Source organism: Phascolarctos cinereus, unplaced genomic scaffold (assembly GCF_003287225.1).
Source record: "Phascolarctos cinereus isolate Bilbo 61053 unplaced genomic scaffold, phaCin_HiC Scaffold_5;HRSCAF=322, whole genome shotgun sequence".
NCBI classification, from domain to species: domain Eukaryota; kingdom Metazoa; phylum Chordata; class Mammalia; order Diprotodontia; family Phascolarctidae; genus Phascolarctos; species Phascolarctos cinereus.
The window spans coordinates 473,542,377-473,561,662 of record NW_027555958.1 but is presented as its reverse complement, the minus strand read 5'-3'; the positions used below and the strand labels follow the sequence as shown (position 1 = coordinate 473,561,662).

General features: G+C 41.5%; 1 protein-coding gene across 1 annotated transcript in view; it reads left to right on the top strand.

The window, feature by feature from the left end:
* Nucleotides 1-17,349: 17,349 nt before the first annotated feature.
* NEGR1 (neuronal growth regulator 1) overlaps nucleotides 17,350-19,286 on the top strand; it is a 1,072,626-nt gene continuing 1,070,689 nt past the window's right edge. The window contains exon 1 of the mRNA XM_020993170.2: nucleotides 17,350-18,080. Within this exon, the coding sequence (XP_020848829.1) occupies nucleotides 17,602-18,080 (479 nt within the window). The 5' untranslated portion in view covers nucleotides 17,350-17,601. The remainder of the gene's footprint in view (nucleotides 18,081-19,286) is intronic.

Genomic DNA, 19,286 nt, shown 5'->3' with positions numbered 1-19,286 from the left:
CAAACTAGGGCTCTTTCTCTTTTCCCAGGATATAGGATAAGTATCCCCAGTGCCTTCAATTGCTCTTCTTTTGTGGACAGGATTCAAGTCTTCCTCCCATCTCATGCATGCTGGGCTTTATCAGCATGCTTCCTCAAGTGCTGCACACCAGGATGTGATGCTGAACATGAGTCCTGGTATGATCTGACCATGGCAGATTACGGCACTGATGCTAACCCAAAATCCCACCACCAACTTTCCCTCTCTTTAAAGCAGTGTTGCTGTTCTTGCTGGCCAAGATCTTGGTGCCTTTTTTTGGCTACTATATCACGTTGTTGGCCTCTGTTGTGATTTGAGCCCATACAGCAACATAATACAGTGGGAAGAGGGATGGGTTTGAAGTTAAAATGACTTGAGTTTGAATATTGGCTCATCTAATTGTTACATGGCAACTCACCATCTCTCTGGGCCACGGTTTCCTACCTACAAAGCAAGTTATTGGACTACTTGGACTCTCATGTCCTTTCTATCTCTAAGTCTATAGAATGATCCTGCGATGCTATTGCTACTCTTGTTAATTAGTCAGCATAATGTAAGATGTGCTCTGAAAGTCATCTCTCAATCCCTACTCTCACTAGCAATTTAGGTCTCCACGTGTCGGTGGCTAACGTTTCCCTCACAGTTGTAGTTTTCTGGGATAGCAAAGGTATTTTTCAAATGCTAAATCAAGTGAGCCCCCACAGGTGTGTCCCCCTATGACTATCAGTTGATATCTATATGTTATGGCTATATAGTTAGTTTAAAAAAAATAATAATAACTTCCCAAATCTGTGACACACTCTAACATCCCTGCATACAGAGTTTGATGACTGCCATCAAAGGAAGATAGATTCATATTTAAATAGCACACAAAGCAAACTAGTATTTTCCAATGCCTGGAAATCCTTTTATTGGAATCACCATTCTTTGTTATGATTTAGCTTTTCTGCTGACTTCTTTGTACAGATTTGAATCAGTTTTCCTCAATGAATCTAGTCTGTGGATGATCTGAATGGATTCCTTTTCACATCTTAGGAGATATACAGCACTTATTCATTTATGTCAGAACATTCAAAAAGTATTATCACCTAGTAAATATACCAGAGTATGTGGGGCAGCTAGGTGGCTCAGTGGATACAGCACAGACCCTGGAGTCAGGAGGATCAGAGTTCAAATTCAGCCTCAGACACATAATATTCACTAGCTGTGTGACTCTGGGCAAGTCACTTAACCCCGATTGCCTCACCTAAAGAAATACATAAAAATATACCAGAGTATGGCGTTGTGTCACTTTGTTTAAGTGGTATCATATTCTGGGTTAACTGCTACCCTTATATGGAATTAATATTATTATGTAAGTGTTGCATCGCTATACTCATGGGAATCGAATCTCTATGAGGACAGTGGCTGTTTTATTAAAATTCTCATTCTTTGTGTCACTGGCACCTAGCACAATGCCTTGAATGTAGTAGATGCTTAATGAAGTCTTTGGAGTTTAATATAACTTCCCCCAAATAAGCAACTATAAAACACCATGGCAGAATGGAAGGAGTCAAGAGGAATGAGTCTGAATCCTTGCAAAGAAACTTTACTTTTTAATGTCTAAATTTTCTCATGTGACAAAATGGAAACACTGATATGCTTAGGAAAGTGTTGTGAAGAATTTTTTTTTCCTAACTGATACTGCGAAATAAATGTTTGTTGTAATTCAGGTAGTAGAAGTAATCATAATAGATGTATTGAAGGAAGGGAAGCCAATAGGCAGGGCTAAAGTTATAGAGCTGAAAACACCCTCACAGGCCATCTAGTCTTCTTCCCTCATTTTAACAATGAGGAAATTGATTTTCCTGGAAGTTAAGTGAGTTACCCAAGATTACTAAGGTAGTAAGTGTTAGTCAGGAGAATTAAACTGAGCAACTGTGACTCCAAATTCAGGTAGCTTTCTAGTGAATAAAGTAAATCTGAGCATATTTTTAAAATATTTTATTTTTGGAAGAATGGGGAAATTATCACCATCTTTCTATTGTAGAAAGTATGAGTAGTTTATGTACAGATATCATATAAGGATCTAAAAAATGGTGTGCTGGGTAAATAATGTCTATGAAAAATGAAGATTAACTTCATTTATTTGTTTTAGTTTGAATATGAAATCAGGGATACATCGAGCCTGTCGGCAAAGTTCAGTTGTGGTCATGAGGCTGTGCATAAAAGTTTTTTTTTAATTAAATGCTGATTTGGAGAATATTTTTTATATGCCAGAGAGTGCAAGTTAAAAAAAAATGACACAGCCAACAATCCCTGTTTCTGAAATATCTTTATATCCCTAGTAGCGTATCAGCTTGTTGGGCATTGGACAACTTTTTCCCATTTAGAACAGAGATGTTTGAAGGAGTGCTTACAGATTGCTTCAAGAATAGTGGACGTGGTATTTAGCACACCCTTTTCTGCAACTCTGCCACCATCACTGCCAAAATAGAAGGAAGCCACACTAAACTGAATACCATTTGGTCCTTATTACTCATGAGTGGTCCAAGACAGTCAACAAAATAACCACACACCTTCTTGATACCAACATACAGTGCCAACCTATTAGGTGCCTGTTGGTTTTAATCGATGCTTATTCATCCACTGTCTGACTGTATGAACAATAGAAGCCCAAGCTGAATGTGCCTGATTTTTTCAGTCAATAAGGATTCATTTTCAAGAAATGAAAAAAAAAGGGAAGATATTGAATCATTAGACAAACACATGGGTTATGTGACTGATCATCGGGGGGACCTTACAATTTCTGCCTTGTCCTTCTTTCTCTTCTCTGTAACGCCATTTTAAGGATCATCTACATAAATCATTTTTGTTATTGGTTAGTGGTTTTTCAGATGTCTCCAACTCATTTGTAGTTTTTTAGCAAAGATACTGGAGTGGTTTGCCATTTCCTTCTCCAGCTTATTTTACAGATGGTGAAACTGAGGCAAACAGGGTTAAGTGACTTGTCCAGGGTCACACAGCTAGTTAAGTGTCTGAGGCTGTACTGAAACTCAGGAAGATGAGTCTTCCTGTTTTCCAGCCCAGTGCTCCATCCACTGTACTACCTATCTGCCCCTACATAGGTAGATAACACAAGTTTCATAAGTAACACAAGTTATCTATGATAAAGACAAAAACACCAAAAGCTAGATTCATATAGAGCTTTTAAGGCTTTCAAATACTTTACAAAAAAAAAGGTTTCGTTTTATCCTTACATTAACACTGGGAGGTAGGTGCTATTATCATCCCCATTTTACTGATGAGAAAACTGAGGCAGAGGCCGACTAAAAGTTAAATGACTTTCCCAGGATCACAAAGCAAGTCTAAGTCCAGACTTGACTAAAGGTGTTCCTGACTTCAGGCCGAGGGCTCAATGCACTCTACCACCTAGCTCTCTAAATGAGAAGGAAACAGGAGGGTTTTTACAAATGATTTTTAATAAATAGTTTTATTTAATATCATATATGTATGAGTGTTTATGTTTGTGTGTGTTTGTAGATCCCAATATATACAATGCTGTCCTCAGAGTTAGGAAGAGCTGGATTTGAGCCCCAGCACTTACTGTGTGACTTTTGGGAAACAACGTACTCCAGTGGAATGTCTTTGGCCTCTGGAGTCAAAGAACCCGGGTCAGATCCTGCTTCTGTTGCCCACTACCTGGCACCTTTTGAAAATCACTAGTTTTCCCTTGCACTCAATTTCTTCATTTGTAAATTGAGGATGGTGATATAAGATTGCTTCTGCGATTCCTTCTTGCTCTTGAGATATAATTTATTTATGCTCTAGGGACCTCTCTAAGACTGCACATTTTAGATTAGGGAAAGATATTTTATTCATCTGAGATTTCCTTTAAGCCATGAAATCACAGATGCAGTCTTTCTCCCTATATTTGTGCATGTGCTCAGTCATTTTCAGTCATGTCTAACTCTTCACGACCTTATTTGGAGAGTGTTCTTGGCAAAGATACTGCAGTGGTTTGCTATTTCCTTCTCCAGCTCATTTTATAGATGAGGAAACTAAGGTAAACAGGCTTAAGTGACTTGCCATAGTAACACAGCTAGTCAGTGTCAAGGGCCAGACTTGAACTCAGGAAGATTAATCTTCCTGTCCAGTCCTGACACTTTATCCACTGAGCTATGTAGTTTCTCCATTCCTATATATAATTTCCCTAAAATCATTTGTCTTCCCCATCCCAGAGAACTACTTCTTATAAAGAAAGAAAAAAAAGGGGGGGGACAGTTCACCAAACTGGCAATCATATCAACCAAACCCAGCATTTCATAGAATGGTCCATGCCAGTAACCTCCCTCCCCTCAACCATATCTGCCATGGAAGGTGGGAGGTATATTCCCAAGTCTATTCTTTGGAGAGAAGCTTGGTCATTGTTATTGAACAACATCATTTCAACTTGTTGCTATTTGCTTTTTCATTTTCAGCGTAAACATGTCAATCAATTTCCTGGTTCTGCTGAATTCACTTTGCATCAGTTCCTTTCTGTCCTTGTAATTCCTTCCATTCATCATGTTCACTGTTTGCTGCATACCTTTTAGTCATATTCAACTACATCCATGGATCACCAATGGATTTTCTACAGGAGAATATATTCAGATCAATTCAATTTAACAAATATTTAGAAAATTCGTACCAAATGCAAAAAAGTGCATGAGGTGTTGGGCATGTAAACAAGAAAATGTCAGTCCCTGAACTCAAGGAGCTCCCATTCTGTGGTAGGGGATATTACCTAGCGAATGTGAGCCAAGCCCAAGCAGAGATGTCATGAGATCTGTGAACTTGGATGGGGTTAAAGTTCATCTTTGTCTCAGTAACTGCTAGTTGAAAATTTGTACTTCACTTATGAGTGAAGGCGATAATATGTAGGGGTTCTTTGGCTTTGCCAGACTGCCAAAGGGGTTTATGACCGCCAACAGATAAGGAGAGAATACAATATGCATTATATGTATATGAACACACATGCATGTATGTATGTATGTGAAATACTTGATTCCCCCAGAGAATAGAGCTCTCTCTCGAAGTTATTTTGTATTGATACATAAACATGTGTGTCTACACACACACACATGATGTGGCAAGATGATGCTGTGAATAGGGAGCTAGACTTGGAGTCAGGAAGTTGAGTTCAAATCTAGCCCCACACACTGGCTATTTGTGAGACCCTAAATAAATCACTGAACCTCTTTTTTGCCTCAATTCCTTCAACTGTTAAATGAGGACAACAGCACATACCTCTCAGGATTGTTTCCTCATCTGTAAAATAAACTAGGGAAGGAAATGACAAACCAGGCCAGTATATTGGCCAAGAAAATCCCAAATGGAGTCACAAAGAGACAGACATGAGTGAAACGACTGAATGACAAAAAAAAAAAAAGGATCAAATGAGACATTTGTAAAGTCCCTACCAGAGTACCTGGAACATGGTTAATACTTGTTTTCATCTTTTTCCATTTATAGACATATATATGTATATGTGTGTTTTTACATATATACATATATAATATGAGTACATATTCATATATTCACAAATATGAATGTATATATTACATGTATATGTATTATGCAGTGTACATATGTGTAGGCATATACATATAGAGAATACAAGATCATACTATGCCTTCTTAATGCTTATAAAAGAAATATTTGATCATGAGTGAAAAATCTAGCCTTTATAGTATCACCTCAAAAGGGAATCATCCATATATATGTTAACAGCAGAAAGAATTTTACCACAACAAAGAAAACTCTTTAATAGTCTAGCTATCAGTATAGCTAAAGCAATGAAAAGGAGCTCTCTACTAGACAATGGTGCTTCCTCTAATAAAGGGTGTTCAACAAAGGTTCAAATAGAAGAGGATTTCCCTACAGATCAGGAATTCTTACAAGGGTGTGTGCGTATGTGTGTGTGTGTGTGTGTGTGTGTGTGTGTGTGTGTGTTGACCACTGTGGCAGTCAAGATAAGACTCTGGAATCCTCAGAGTCATGTTTTTAATTGCATAAAATAAAATGTAAAGTATTTCAAATGAAACCAAATGCATCAAAGTATAGTTATCAATTTGAACAGTTATACACTTCATTCCTGCCATCAGGGGGAAGGGGTTTGTTGATATCCTAGACCACCACAGATCTTCCAAGATGGAGATTCATGGTACACGAGAGAGTTCAGCCTAATAAGCCTCATGGAACAGAAAAAATTCCAATTAGATGAAGAATGCCTTTTATTCATATTAAGATACGCAGTCCCATAGGTGTTCCATTGAGATGGTCTATTAGTTCCCATCTCTTAGAAAGGCACTAATGATGAACCATGTGTCAGACCCACAACTGAACAGAAAGAAGAAAACTAGGTGAATTGCTTTGGGGAAATTTCACCATGCTATCAATGAATTTCAGCTACTCCCTGATATAAACCTCATCTATTCTTCCAATAAAACTGTGAATTCTGTGAAATTCTAGAAAGCCACAGTCTTTAGGGAATCAAAATTGCAGGCGACTCAAAGGGTCATGGAGAGATCAAATGGTGAAAGTAATTAGATAGTAGGATGTTAACAAAAAGTAATAAAAAATGAACGTTTCATCCAAAAAAACATCATCCAGCACATATATATCTAAAAAAGAAGTGGTCTAGAGATGTAGAAAAAGTGAGAAGTAATAGACGGAGAAGTCGATTGACATGGACACGCATAAAGAATGTTAACAGAAGTACAGGAATTCACCTCATGGACCTTGAATGTACTCTACATGAAGAGCGGATGGAAGTAAATGGACGAGAGATGTCGGGGTGTGCTGAACATAGTACAGACCTGGGGTCAGAAAGGCCTGTGTGGCCCAAGGTAAATCACTTCACCTGGCTGGGCCTCAGTTTCTCTATATGTAAAATGAGGGTCTTGGACTTCAGTCACCTCTAAGGCATCATTAATTTGTGCTTCTTTGTTCCTAGAATGGAAACACATGGATTTTAAATGGTCTGCAACCATCAGAAGGAATACTCACATGGATCAAATCATGGATTCATTGAATCATTGAAGTAAAAGTGAAAAAAAGTAAAAACAAATCAATAATCAATCAGTCAGCTAACTTGTATACTGGAGTGAGCTGAATGTCTGGAGTCAAGAAGTCTTTCATTGAAGGTTAATCTCAAACGTTCATTAGCTGTATGATCCTGGGCAAGTCATTGAATGGAGAAGGAAATTGCAAACTACTCCTGGATCTTTGCCAAGAAAACCCAAAATGTGATCATGAAGAGTCGGACACAACTGAAACAATTCAACACCAGCCAGAACAACGAGCCTTAGGTAACTCATCTGCAGCATAAGAGCACTTGTCTCCTAGTGAGGATAATGCAGGATAACACTTGTAAAGTATTCTGCAAGCATTGAAACGCTACATGCTATTTTTATCATATAAGTTTTCACTAGGGGTTAGGCATTCTGCTAATCACTGGAATATAAATTAAAAAAATCTTTAGGATCTTACATTTAATAAGAGTGAAAACAAGTTCAAAAATTGATACATAAAAGATACATAGAAGGTGGAACATGGTCTTAAAGGGCATGTTATCAGCAACCAGCATGATCAGGAAAGGTTTCCAGGAGAAGGGAGTGTTTGAAATGAGGCTTGAAGAGAGCCTTGGATTCTAAGAGGTAGAGGCACAAAGGCAAGGGAAGGGAATAAGTATTTATCTAACAGCCACTATGTGCCAGGCATTGTTTCACAGATATTACCTCATTTGTTCCCACTAAGTGCTTTACAAATATTATCTCATTTGTCCCTCACAATAACCCTTCAAGTAGGTCCTATTATTATGTCCATTTCATTGTTGAGAATACTGAGGCAAAACAGAGGTTAGGTGATTTGTCCAGGGTCACACAGATAATAAACGTTGGTCTGGTTTTTAACTGAGGTCTTTCTGACCCCAGGTCCAGTGCTCCACTGGCTGCCATCCACCAATCATAGGGTGCATGTGTGAAACAATAAGACACTTTAGCTGGATTTGGGAGTGCGTGGGCAGAAGCAATGGATAAAAAGGCATGAAATCATGGAACATAGCCTTCTCTGAACAAGCAAATTCTCAGGCGATACAAAGGGCAGTGTAGAAGTACATGGGAGATAAAGAGAGGGGGTAAGTAGGCTGAAACACATCATCCACCATGACTGACTTGTATTGTGAAGTGCCATAAAAATTATCATGCAGAAAACACATGGTCAGAAGGACAAAGGCTGACCTCACAGCCAGAGGAGAAGAGAATGCAAGCTTGTCCCAAGGGCCATACTTTCCTCAACAAATGTTAAAATACCTGGAGGACACCTTCTCACACAATGGGTAACTCATCTCCAGAAGCCTTTAGGGGACCTAGAATCACACGAGAAGTCATTCTACCTCCCCCGACCACCCAGGAAGGAGAGAATACCCACTTCACTCAGATGACAGATCCATTGCAGTGCTGGCCTACAACTTTGTAAGTGTTTTCAGAAAAAAGGTGAGGTGAACATCGACAAGAAAAAAAGAATTAGCCAAAATCTGTGCCGGCCTATGGTCACACAAATGTTCCATAGGGGCTGATTAAAAAGACCACAGAGTTAAGAGCAGTATCAAACAAAATAATAACACCAATCCATCTGGGATTCATCATGTTATCAATTTTAGCAGATGCTTTACCATCTGTTTTGCCATTGTACCCTAAAAACCACTGGACCTTTCCATCTGACTTGTACCTTAAATCTTCTATGTGTGTTATCTCCCTCTGTTTTCTTTCTTTTTGCCTTGATGATTAATTTATTTATTTTTAGTTTTCAACATTCACTTCCATAAGATTTTGAGTTTTAAATTTTTTCCTCCCCCCCAAGATGGCATGGAATCTAATATAGGCTCTACTTATAAAATCATCTTAAGCATATTTTCCCATTAGTCATGATGTAAAGAACAATGAGAACTAATGGGAGGAGCCATGAGAATGAAGTAATAAAACAAAGCAACAAAGGAAAGGGAGAGCAAATAGTTTGCTTCCATTGTCATTCAGAGTCCATAGTTCTTTCTCTGGGAGTGGATAGCAGTTTCCATTGTCGGTCTTTTGGAGTTGTCTTAGATTCTTGAATTGCAATGAAGAGTCAAGTCTATCAAAGTCAGTCATTGCACAACGTGGCTGTCACTGTGTACAACATTCTCCTGCTTCTGCTCACTTCACTCAGCATTAGTCCATAGAAGTTTTTCCAGCTTTTTCTGAAGTCCACCTGCTCATCATTTCTTATAGCAAAACAGTATTCCATTACACACATATATCACAACTTGTTCAGCCATTCCCCAGTGGATGGGCATCCCCTCAATTTCCAATTCTTTGCCACCACAAAAAAGCTGCTATAAATATTTTTGTACATGTGGGTCCTTTCCCTATGTTTATGATATCTTTGGGAAATAGACCTAGAAGTGGTATTCCTGGATCTAAGGGTATGCACAATTTTATAGCCATTTGGGCATAGTTCCAAATTGTCTTCCAATATGGTGGGATCAGTTCACAACTCCATCATAATGCATTGGTGTTCTTGTTTTCCCACATCTTCTCCAGCTTTTATCATTTTACTGTTTTGCCATGTTGGCCAACCTGATAGGTGTGATGTGGAACTTCAGAGTCGTTTTGATTTGCGTTTCTCTAATCAACAGTGTTTTAGAATATTTTTTTCCTATGACTATAAGATAGGTTTAGTTTCCTCCTCTGAGAACTGCCTGTTCATATCCTTTGACAATTTATCAACTGGAGAATGACTTGTATTAATATAAATTTGACTCAGTTCTCTATATATTTTAGAAAAGAAGCCTTTATCAGAGACACTGGTTGCAGGATATAAAATAAAGCCACACAAATCATCAGCATTTATATATATTACTAACAAAGCCTAACAGCAAGAGATAGAAAGATAAATTCCATTCAGAAATTACGAAATATTTGGGACCTACTTGCCAAAATAAAACCAGGAACTATATGAACACAATTACAAAGCACTTTTCACACAAATGAAGTCAGATGTAAATAATTGAAAAAAATATCAGTTGTGCATGGGTAGGCTGGGCTAACATAATAAAAATGATGATTCTACCTAAATTAATGTACTTTTCAGCATCGTATCAATCAAACTACCAAAAATTATTTTATAAAACTAGAAAAAAAATAACAAAATTCATCTGGAAGAACAAAAGGTACAGAATATCAAGGGAACTAATTAAAAGAAATGCAAGGGAAGGGGGCCTACCTATATACCAGATCTTAAATTGTGTTATAAAGCAGCAGTCAAAAAAACTACTTGGTACTGGCTAAGAAATAGAGTGGTGGATCAATGGAATAGGTTAGGTATGCAAGACACAACAGTCTATGACTATAGTAATATACTATTTGATAAATCCAAAGACTCCAGCTTCTGGGATAAGAAATCATTATTTAACCAAAAACTGCTGGGAAAACTGGAAAAAATGTATGGCAGAAACTGGGCATAGACCAACATTTTACACCCCATACCAACATAAAGTCAAGATGGGTACAGTATTTAGATAAAAATACTGATACCATAAGCAAACTAGAAAAGCAAGGAATAGTTTACCTTTCAGATCTATGGAGAAGGGAAGAATTTATGAACAAACAACAGATAAAGAACATTTTGAAATGCAAAATGGATAATTTTGATTTCATTAAATTGAATACTTTTTGCACTAACAAAGCCAATGCATCCAAGATTAGGAGGGAAGCAGAAGACTATCTCCCTCTATTTTCCTGCAAGCTCCTTGACACTAAGGACTGTCTCATTTTTCTACTTGAGTCTCCTGCACTTATCATAGTTTCTTGAATGGAGGAAGAACTTAATAAGTGTTTGTTCCTTCATTTTAGATAAAGACTCCTGAAGAAGTTTAGAGAGTTTCCTGTGAAGGATTACTAAGAGGTTTTAAAACAGTCACTGGTCAGAATCCACCTGTGTTTGTGAGATATACATGCATATATCCTGTAGCAATCCTTTTCTAGGGGTCTCACCCAGTACTCCCCATGACCAGCCAAGGAAAACTATTTCCCCAATACTTGAAAGAGCATTTTTAGTTAGGTTAAAGAAGGGATACATCCATGGCACAGAGAATGGACTAGAAAAGTTAGAAAATCCTTTCCAACTCCAGAATCCTAGCTAGCATTTACATGTTTTTGATGAAGTCCACCACAATGCCGAAATCTTGCTGTACGCAGCTCTCCTAAGAGACCACGGTTGAGGCCTTTATTGTGATTTAACTCTTGGCTTCATCGTCTCCTTAGTTAGTCTTACTTCACAGAGTGCCAGGGAAATGTAGAAGCTCTCATTTTATTGGCACTGAGCATGTTGGTCGTGGTGATGCTTTTGTTAAGGGGCCATTCACATGAGGGACTTCATTCCAACAAAAAGCCTACACAGTAACGTTCAATGAAGAGCCACAAGATGAAAAGGACTTTAAGATTTTTTTCCCTCAAAACGTATCCTAGAAGTTTGTACAAGCTGTCCTCTAAACAGGAAAGGGTTTAGGTTTTTCTAATCTCATTATTAATTTTCTGAACTCATCTGGTTCTCTTCCAGTCTGAACAAACCCATCTATAAGTAATTTTCAGTTGTCCAGGTGCCGCAACCCTAAGCCAGTTTAATTCAAATTGAGAATCAATTATGGCCCAAGTTAGACAGCTATTATTCACATGTCATATTTATAAGGGCTCCCTGACTGTCTTTTTCAAGAATTACAAAGTACTCTCATTAGCTCTTTTTATTAGATACTGGGTCCTGTCTTGCCCAAAACTACTCATGCCAAGACAGTTAATAGTAGGAAATATGAAATTGGGTACAATCATTCACATATCAAAAAAGCAAATGTGAATTTAAATTCTAATTCCTTCAGTAATAATGATCTTATTTCTACCGTCAAAGAAACATCAAGGGAGCAACTCCTAGTTATTATACCGATGAAAGCTTCCTTATCACATTTCCCTTTCCAACATCCCTTAGCTATTCAAACTCCAGTTCAAGAAAAGCATAGGTATAAACTAAACTGTCTAATGGTGCTAGAAACTTTTCTAATTGAGTACCTTATTTCTTCTTCCAAATAAGTTTCTAAACTAGCTCTTTCTCTTATCCAACATTCTATCTTCCAGCCCCATATTTGCTGTTGGCAGTTTTTTCCAGGTGGTTCTCCATTTAAGAAATTCCCTCCCTCCCCATCACCTATAATATCAATCCCTTTTCAAACACAACTTAGACACAGTCTTATTCATGAGGCTTTTCTTGATTTTCCCTAGTGATCAGAGTGCTTTTCTAATAAAATATGATGCATCCGCTGCTACCCACAACATAAAATGTAGTGAAGAGGACGAGGAGAAGCAGCCGTGGTGGCGAAGAAGAAGAAGAAGAAGAAGAAGAAGAAGAAGAGGAGGAGGAGGAGGAGGAGGAGGAGGAGGAGAAAGAGAAGAAGAAGAAGAAGAAGAAGAAGAAGAAGAAGAAGAAGAAGAAGAAGAAGAAGAAGGAGGAGGAGGAGGAGAAGGAGAAGAAGAAGAAGAAGAAGAAGAAGAAGAAGAAGAAGAAGAAGAAGAAGAAGAAGAAGAAGAAGAAGAAGAAGAAGAAAAGGAGGAGGAGGAGGAGGAGGTGGAGAAGAAGGTGCTGTTTAGGATAGGGATTAGTTTTTTGTGTGTTTGAGTTTTTTGCTTTAGTATACCATGGGTGCATTACACGTATCTTGCACATGCGATAAAACTAGGACTGAACCTGTAATTTAAATGGTACTGACAAATCCTGGTGAGAAAATTCCCTCTACCCACACAGATCGGCACACTCTCTGCAATTTAGCGTCCTAGAGAGTGGCCTGTACACTAGAAGGGTTGATCGACTTTCCAAAAGCCCCGCAGCCAGTAGGCATCAGAGGCAGCCCTGGAGCTCAACACTTTCTGACTCCCAAGCTTGGTCTCTGCTCACTATGCTGAGCTGCATCTTTCCTAGCAGACAAGTCGTAAAGGTCATAAGGTTGAATTAAATGAAAGCCAAGGGATTGTTTTTGTTTGTTTGTTTTGGTAAATGGTATTAAAGAGCCTCTCACAAAGAGGAAGAGTATTTACTAAAGACTTAGAGTTAAGCTGTATATTCTTAAACAAGGTCCCAAAATATTTGTTGTTCTGTCATTCAATTGCGTTTGACATTTTGTGAACCCTGTGGACCATGCTCTCCATGGGGTTTTCTTGGCAAAGGTACTAGAGTGATTGGCCATTTCCTCCTCCAGTGCATGAAGGCAAACAGAAGTTAAGTGACTTTCCCAGGGTCATACAGCTAGGAAGTGTCTGAGGTCTGATGTGAACTCAGGTCTCCCTTACTCCAGGCCCACTGTTCTATCCAGAGTCTCCTAGCTGCCCCCCCCACCCCGGATATAATACACATATGCATATATGTATATGCATATATCTTATACTACATTCACATATGTATGTATACACATACATAACTATTTCTGTTTCATTGTTTCCTTTATATCTACTATTATATTTTATTTTATTCATTTAAACTTTTGTTTTGTTTTGTTTTTTTCCCTGAGAATTCCATAGGCTCTACCATATGGCTATGGGTTACATGTCACAGAAAAAGGATTAAGAACCTCTACCTTAAGGGAAATGTGTGTATGTCTATGTTTATGTCTGAGCATAGATCTAAATAGATATACACACATATATGTATATTTGTCTTAGATGGCACAGTAAGATTAAGCACTGTGCCTGGAGTCAGGAAGATCTGAGCTGAAATCTAGCCTCACATACTAGCAAGCTGTGTGACCTTGGGTAAGCCACTTGACCTATCTCAAACTCAGGTTACTCATTCGTAAAATGGGGATAATAATTGCATATATGCCCAAGGGTTGTTGTGAGGATCAAATGAGAAAATATTTGTAAAGCACTTAGCACTGTGCCTGACACACAATAAGCACTATGTGAATGTTATTTATCATTATTATTATAGATATATATGACGTCTTTATAGATATATCAGAAGCTTAGCTGACACATGCCTTGTTGACTATAATTTCATATCCTTAGGGTTCTGATCAAAGATAAGATATTTTTACCACCTTCTCCATGAACAGCTCTAAAATATAGCCCAACAATAGGAGAATAGTGTTAAAAGTCTCCCACACATTTCTACATGTAACCCTGCTACACTTGAACTTGGTATTTTTACATGTACTCCACTCGAAAGGATAAATAGCTGAGTCAATGCTTGAAGGCTTTAAACCTCTGGTTCTAAGAAATCCAGTGTCTTCAGAGTGAATACAAGAACTTCTAGACAAACTCTTAGGAAATAAGGCTTTGGAAAAGGGAGGGCACCGTGAAGGCAAAAAACCTTTTTTTTTTCTTACCAGATGAAAGGTAGAAACTGTATGGTTTAAAGGTGGATATTGGAATGCTGACTTTTCTAGTGGTGATGCATAGATAGCTCCACTGAGTAAATAACTGTCTGTCTCTTGTTTTCTAGGTCCATAAACTTGGAATAGTTCCTCATGATGGAGTTTGCAAAAGTGCTTTGTGAACTTAGGAAGAAAGTTGCTATATAACTGGAAAGGATTACAGAAACAAACAAAAAAAAGAAACCCGAAAGAAACAAAACAAAACAAATACCGCTTTGCCTTTAAATTGAAAAAAAAATAAATAGTCTCACTTTTACTTTCCAAGCCAGGAAGAGCTGCTGTACATACTGAACTAGTCCTACAGCTCCTTCCCTGGGAACGGGGGGGGGGGGGGAGTCCGTTTTTGCCCTGGACTTTCAAGATCTCAAGATGTCAGATCTCTGGGAAGCACCTGCTCTGAGAGGCTACTCTTCCAAGCTCTTACTAGAAGTCACTGGCTTCCGATCACGTAGCATAGAAATGTGCGCGGAAGGAGGGCGGCATCTCCAGCCAATGCAGTGTCGTGTGCTTACCTTTATTCAGGATTTAGATCATGCCGACTGAGGAGACTGTACAACCTCAGTGTCTGTGCCAAGTGAACCTTCGGGATCCCTCAGTTTGTGTCAGATCTTTCCGAGTGTCGTTCATCCCTATGGCCACCCTTGCTCGGGGTTAGCGGGGCGAGGGGAGTGCAGCCAGGTCCCAGGATGCCAGTGTTATCTAGGTATTTGGCATTTAGCGAGTGTCTCATTTGACAATTACTTCTCTAGCATACCATACGGTAAGGAAAATGTTTTCATTCAGCCACAAATGACTAACATGTTATTGATATTTGAGAATGCGGTGGAACACTACCGCACTCTGAGTTTCTAGGCAGGCTCTGAGAGTTAAACCTGAATGCTAATAGCATTTGGAACTCCTGCTGCAGAACCCTCCGTTAATCGCTAAGCCTCCAAGTTCAAGTTTGGGGAGGGGGGCTTCAAGAGGAGGTTAGATCTGCAGTCTTGGAGCTCTCTCTGCATTCACAAACTCGGGTGAGGGTCAGTGACGATGACTCTCTCCCCCAAACGCCAGTGTGCACTCCCTGAATCCTGTGGAAAATCCTCTGAGCTAGAGGAATGGGAAGCATCAGGGCAGACTCCCTGGTACAGAGCTTGGTGCAGGGAGGCAGCCCAAGGCTGACCCCTGCAGAGATGATGGCTCTCTGCCGGATTTGCCGGAGATCCAGATAATGTCAGAGAGAGCGGAGGGGGGGTGGGGGTGAAGTATTGCTTTATTATTATTATTATTATTATTGTTATTGTTATTGTTATTATTATTTCCATCCAGAGAAGAGAAAGCGAGCCTCGGAAGGTTTTCTTAGACTGATTGAAAAGCTTAGAGGAATGGAGGAGGGGATTTTTTTTGGGGGGGTAGATAAAGAGAAAACGGGGGCGGTAGTGCCGAGATGGGAGAAATTATGGGAGAATCTATATCACCCCTGCATCCCCACCCCCATCCCAGGGCTGCCCAAACTTCCCCCACAGATTGATTGGTGCAACTACTATCAACTCCAGCTTCGGTTATCTCATCGATCCACAAATGGCCCAGACTCGTTAAGGGTATCGGGATCGGAGAGGGATGAGTAAATGACTACATTGGCCACCTCCCATCCCCTCCTGCACCCTTCCTGCGGGGCCAGCGAGGCGGCTCGCTGGAAGGGAATGTTGTTTGAGGGTGAGAGAAGGAAGGTGCACCGGTACCAGAACGCTCCGCAGGCTCTGCCCGTCTAGGCGGGAGGGGAATCGTCTGCGTCTGTCTGTCTGTCTGCCTGCCTGCCTGCCTGCCTGTCTGTCTGCCTGTCTGTCCGCTGGGCTTCAGGGGGTGGGCGGCATTCTTCCGCTGCCCCAGCTGCTGTAGTGGCTTGGCGACCTGGGGGCCACACTGGAAGCCCACCAGGGTGTGTGTGGCGCTTGCCCAAACCCTATATCATGGCTCTTGGCTGGCATCTGAGGCGCTGGGGTTCTGTTAAGCTGGCAGCCCCCAAACGGGTTAAGCCGCCTCTTACATAACACAACACAACCTCCTGGCCCTCGGCAATTAAAACATTGGATTGCAGCCCCTCTCGTCACTGTCGCTTTCCCTACTCAACTTCACCACCAGCAGCACCCCCGCCCCAACCACACACACGAGCACGCACTGCAGCAGGTAAACCAACCACAAGGATCAGAGAACCCGCTCGAAATCCTAATGCACGTACTGACTGACCAAGTAGTCAATTCTGCAAAACACCCACTCCTCGGGTGCGGGCTGGGGGAATAAAAACACCCAGGCTGGTGGTGTGTCTGTGTGGCGGGAGTGCTGGCACAGTGTACCCCCACTAAGTACCGCTGGGCATGTCCGAGACGCAATTGCCCAGGCAAAGGCGGCATGATGGCGCCAGGGCCACTGCTCAGGGGACTTGGAGCTCACATTGCCAGGGGATGAAATTCAGCCCTGGAAGAGATGCCCCCCTCCCACCTTCTTCTCACTCCCACAGCAGGGACACACAAACTCCCTTCATACCCCCAATGCGTGATGGGTGAAGTGAAGAGTGGTGGTGTTGTTATTGTTACTGTTCTGCTATTTTAATTGTTTATCTCTTATCTCCCCCCACCTTGATTACAGTGGTTGTAATAGACCTCTTCTTGGTGCGTGCGTGCGTCTCTGTGTATGCGTGCGTATGTGTCTGTGTGTGTACACATATAAGTTTGTGTGTGTGTGTGTGTGTGTGTGTGTGTGTTTTAACTGCTCCATCACCAGTCACTGGGAGGGGTTGCTAAGGAAACGGCCGCTTGGCAACGGGCTCCGAGCCTGGGGGCCGTCTGCCGCTGCTAAGGCTGAGCCTCACTCGGCTGCTGCCGCTGCTGCTGCCGCTGCAGAGGCTGCTGCTGCGGCGGCGGCTGCGGCGGCTACTGCTCGCCCTGCCTCCGCTCCCTCCTCTGCCGCGGCTGCTCCTCCTCCTTCTCTGCCTCTCATTCTCCAGCGCGCTGCGCTCCTCGCTAGATGGTGTACGAGCCACCCGAGAATTAGCCACACTCCGGACGCACCCGGCCAAAAGCAACCAGGAGGAGGAGGAAGCAAAAGAGGAGGAGGAGTGTGGCGGGAAGGGGTGGATGGTCAGGGAGGGAGCGAAGAAGAGGAGTGCCGGGCTGTGGTGGTGGTGGAGAAGAGGGGGGAAAACCCCGACCAAAAAAGCAAAACCAGAGAAAAACCAGGAGAAGCACACACGCACACACACGCACACACACACACACACACACACGCACACGCACACGCACACGCACACACTCATCCCCACCAAACTGTGGAGCTGTGGAGTGCCGCCTGCTTCCCGGGAAAGGAGGACTCGCGAGCGCCAGGGGGTGGGGGACGGAGAGCTGGAGGCTGCCGGAGAGTGGGGAGCAGCCCTAGCAGGGATGGACATCATGATGCTGGTGCAGGGCGCTTGCTGCTCGAACCAGTGGCTGGCCGCGGTGCTGCTGAGCCTCTGCTGCCTGCTGCCTTCCTGCCTCCCGGCTGGACAGAGTATGGACTTGCCTTGGCCGGCAGTGGACAACCTGATGGTCAGAAAGGGGGACACGGCGGTGCTTAGGTAGGACAATTAGCGTGCCTTTTTTTGCCTCCCCCCTCTCTTCCCATACTACTTCTCTGCGTTTCTGTGTGGTCCTTTGCCGACTCCTTCTATTGCTCCCCTCTCCCCTCCCCCCTTCCTCGTTTGATGCTCAGTATCCATATAATAAGGATAATGAAAAAACAAAAAGAAAGAAAAACAAATCTTTCTCCTCAAAGGGGGCGGGGATGGTACCTGGGCTCTCTAGCCCCCGTTCTCAATTTTGAGGCAACCACTAGACCCTTGATCTCAAAGCACTTTGTAAACCTCTCAGACTTTGACCTGGACCAATCCAGGAGAACTGGGATGAGAAAAGTGTGAGGGCTGGGGAGAAGGCGCTGGTGCCCCTTGGAAACTGTTCCTAAGGTCTCCCTGTTACTGTCAAGGTTTACTCTGAGTCTGACAAGTTAGGCAGCTTTGTTTTTATTTTTTCTCTCGGAAGAGCTCTTGGAAAACCGCTAGCTCCTTCCCTCCCTCCCATTTCGCCCGAAGGCTCAGTCTCTCACAGGCGACTCTTTTTTTAATCTTCTTTCTCTTCCTCCATCTCTCTACTTCTCTTTCCCCTCTACCCTTTGCTGTTTACCTTATCCCCCATTCTCCTATCACTTTTTCTTTTCCCTTCACTGTCTTTTCTTCCTTCTTTTCTAAACCTCCTCTCTTCTGCTTTCTCATCCACCCTCTCTTTTCATTTTTCTATATTTCTCACTTAACCCACCTCTTTCTTTCCCTCATTCCCATTTTCTATTTTTCCCCTCTTTCCCATCCTCTTTTTATCTCCTCTCTTTTCCTTGGTTTTCTCTCTCGTTTTTTTTTTCTCCCCCTTTCTTCTCTGTTTCTGTTTCCCTCTCATTCCACTTATGCTACACATACACAGATGTTTCCTCTTCCTCTCTTTCATTACAGGCTCAGTCTCCAATACTCCCCAAGCCTCATATATCTATTTACCTTTTCCCAGAAATACCCTGCCTCTATCTGGTACAACTCTCACCCGTAGATTTTTTTGCACACATTGACACTTTTTTTGCCCTTTCTCACACTCTGTGATACACTTTTGCACTTATGAACAGCCTCTCTTAAATTGTAGACACATGCCCTTTCACTGTTCACACACATCCTTACATTCTCACTCAAAATATACACACTCTATTCATCTACAACCTCTCTCTCTCTCTCTCTCTCTTCTCTCTC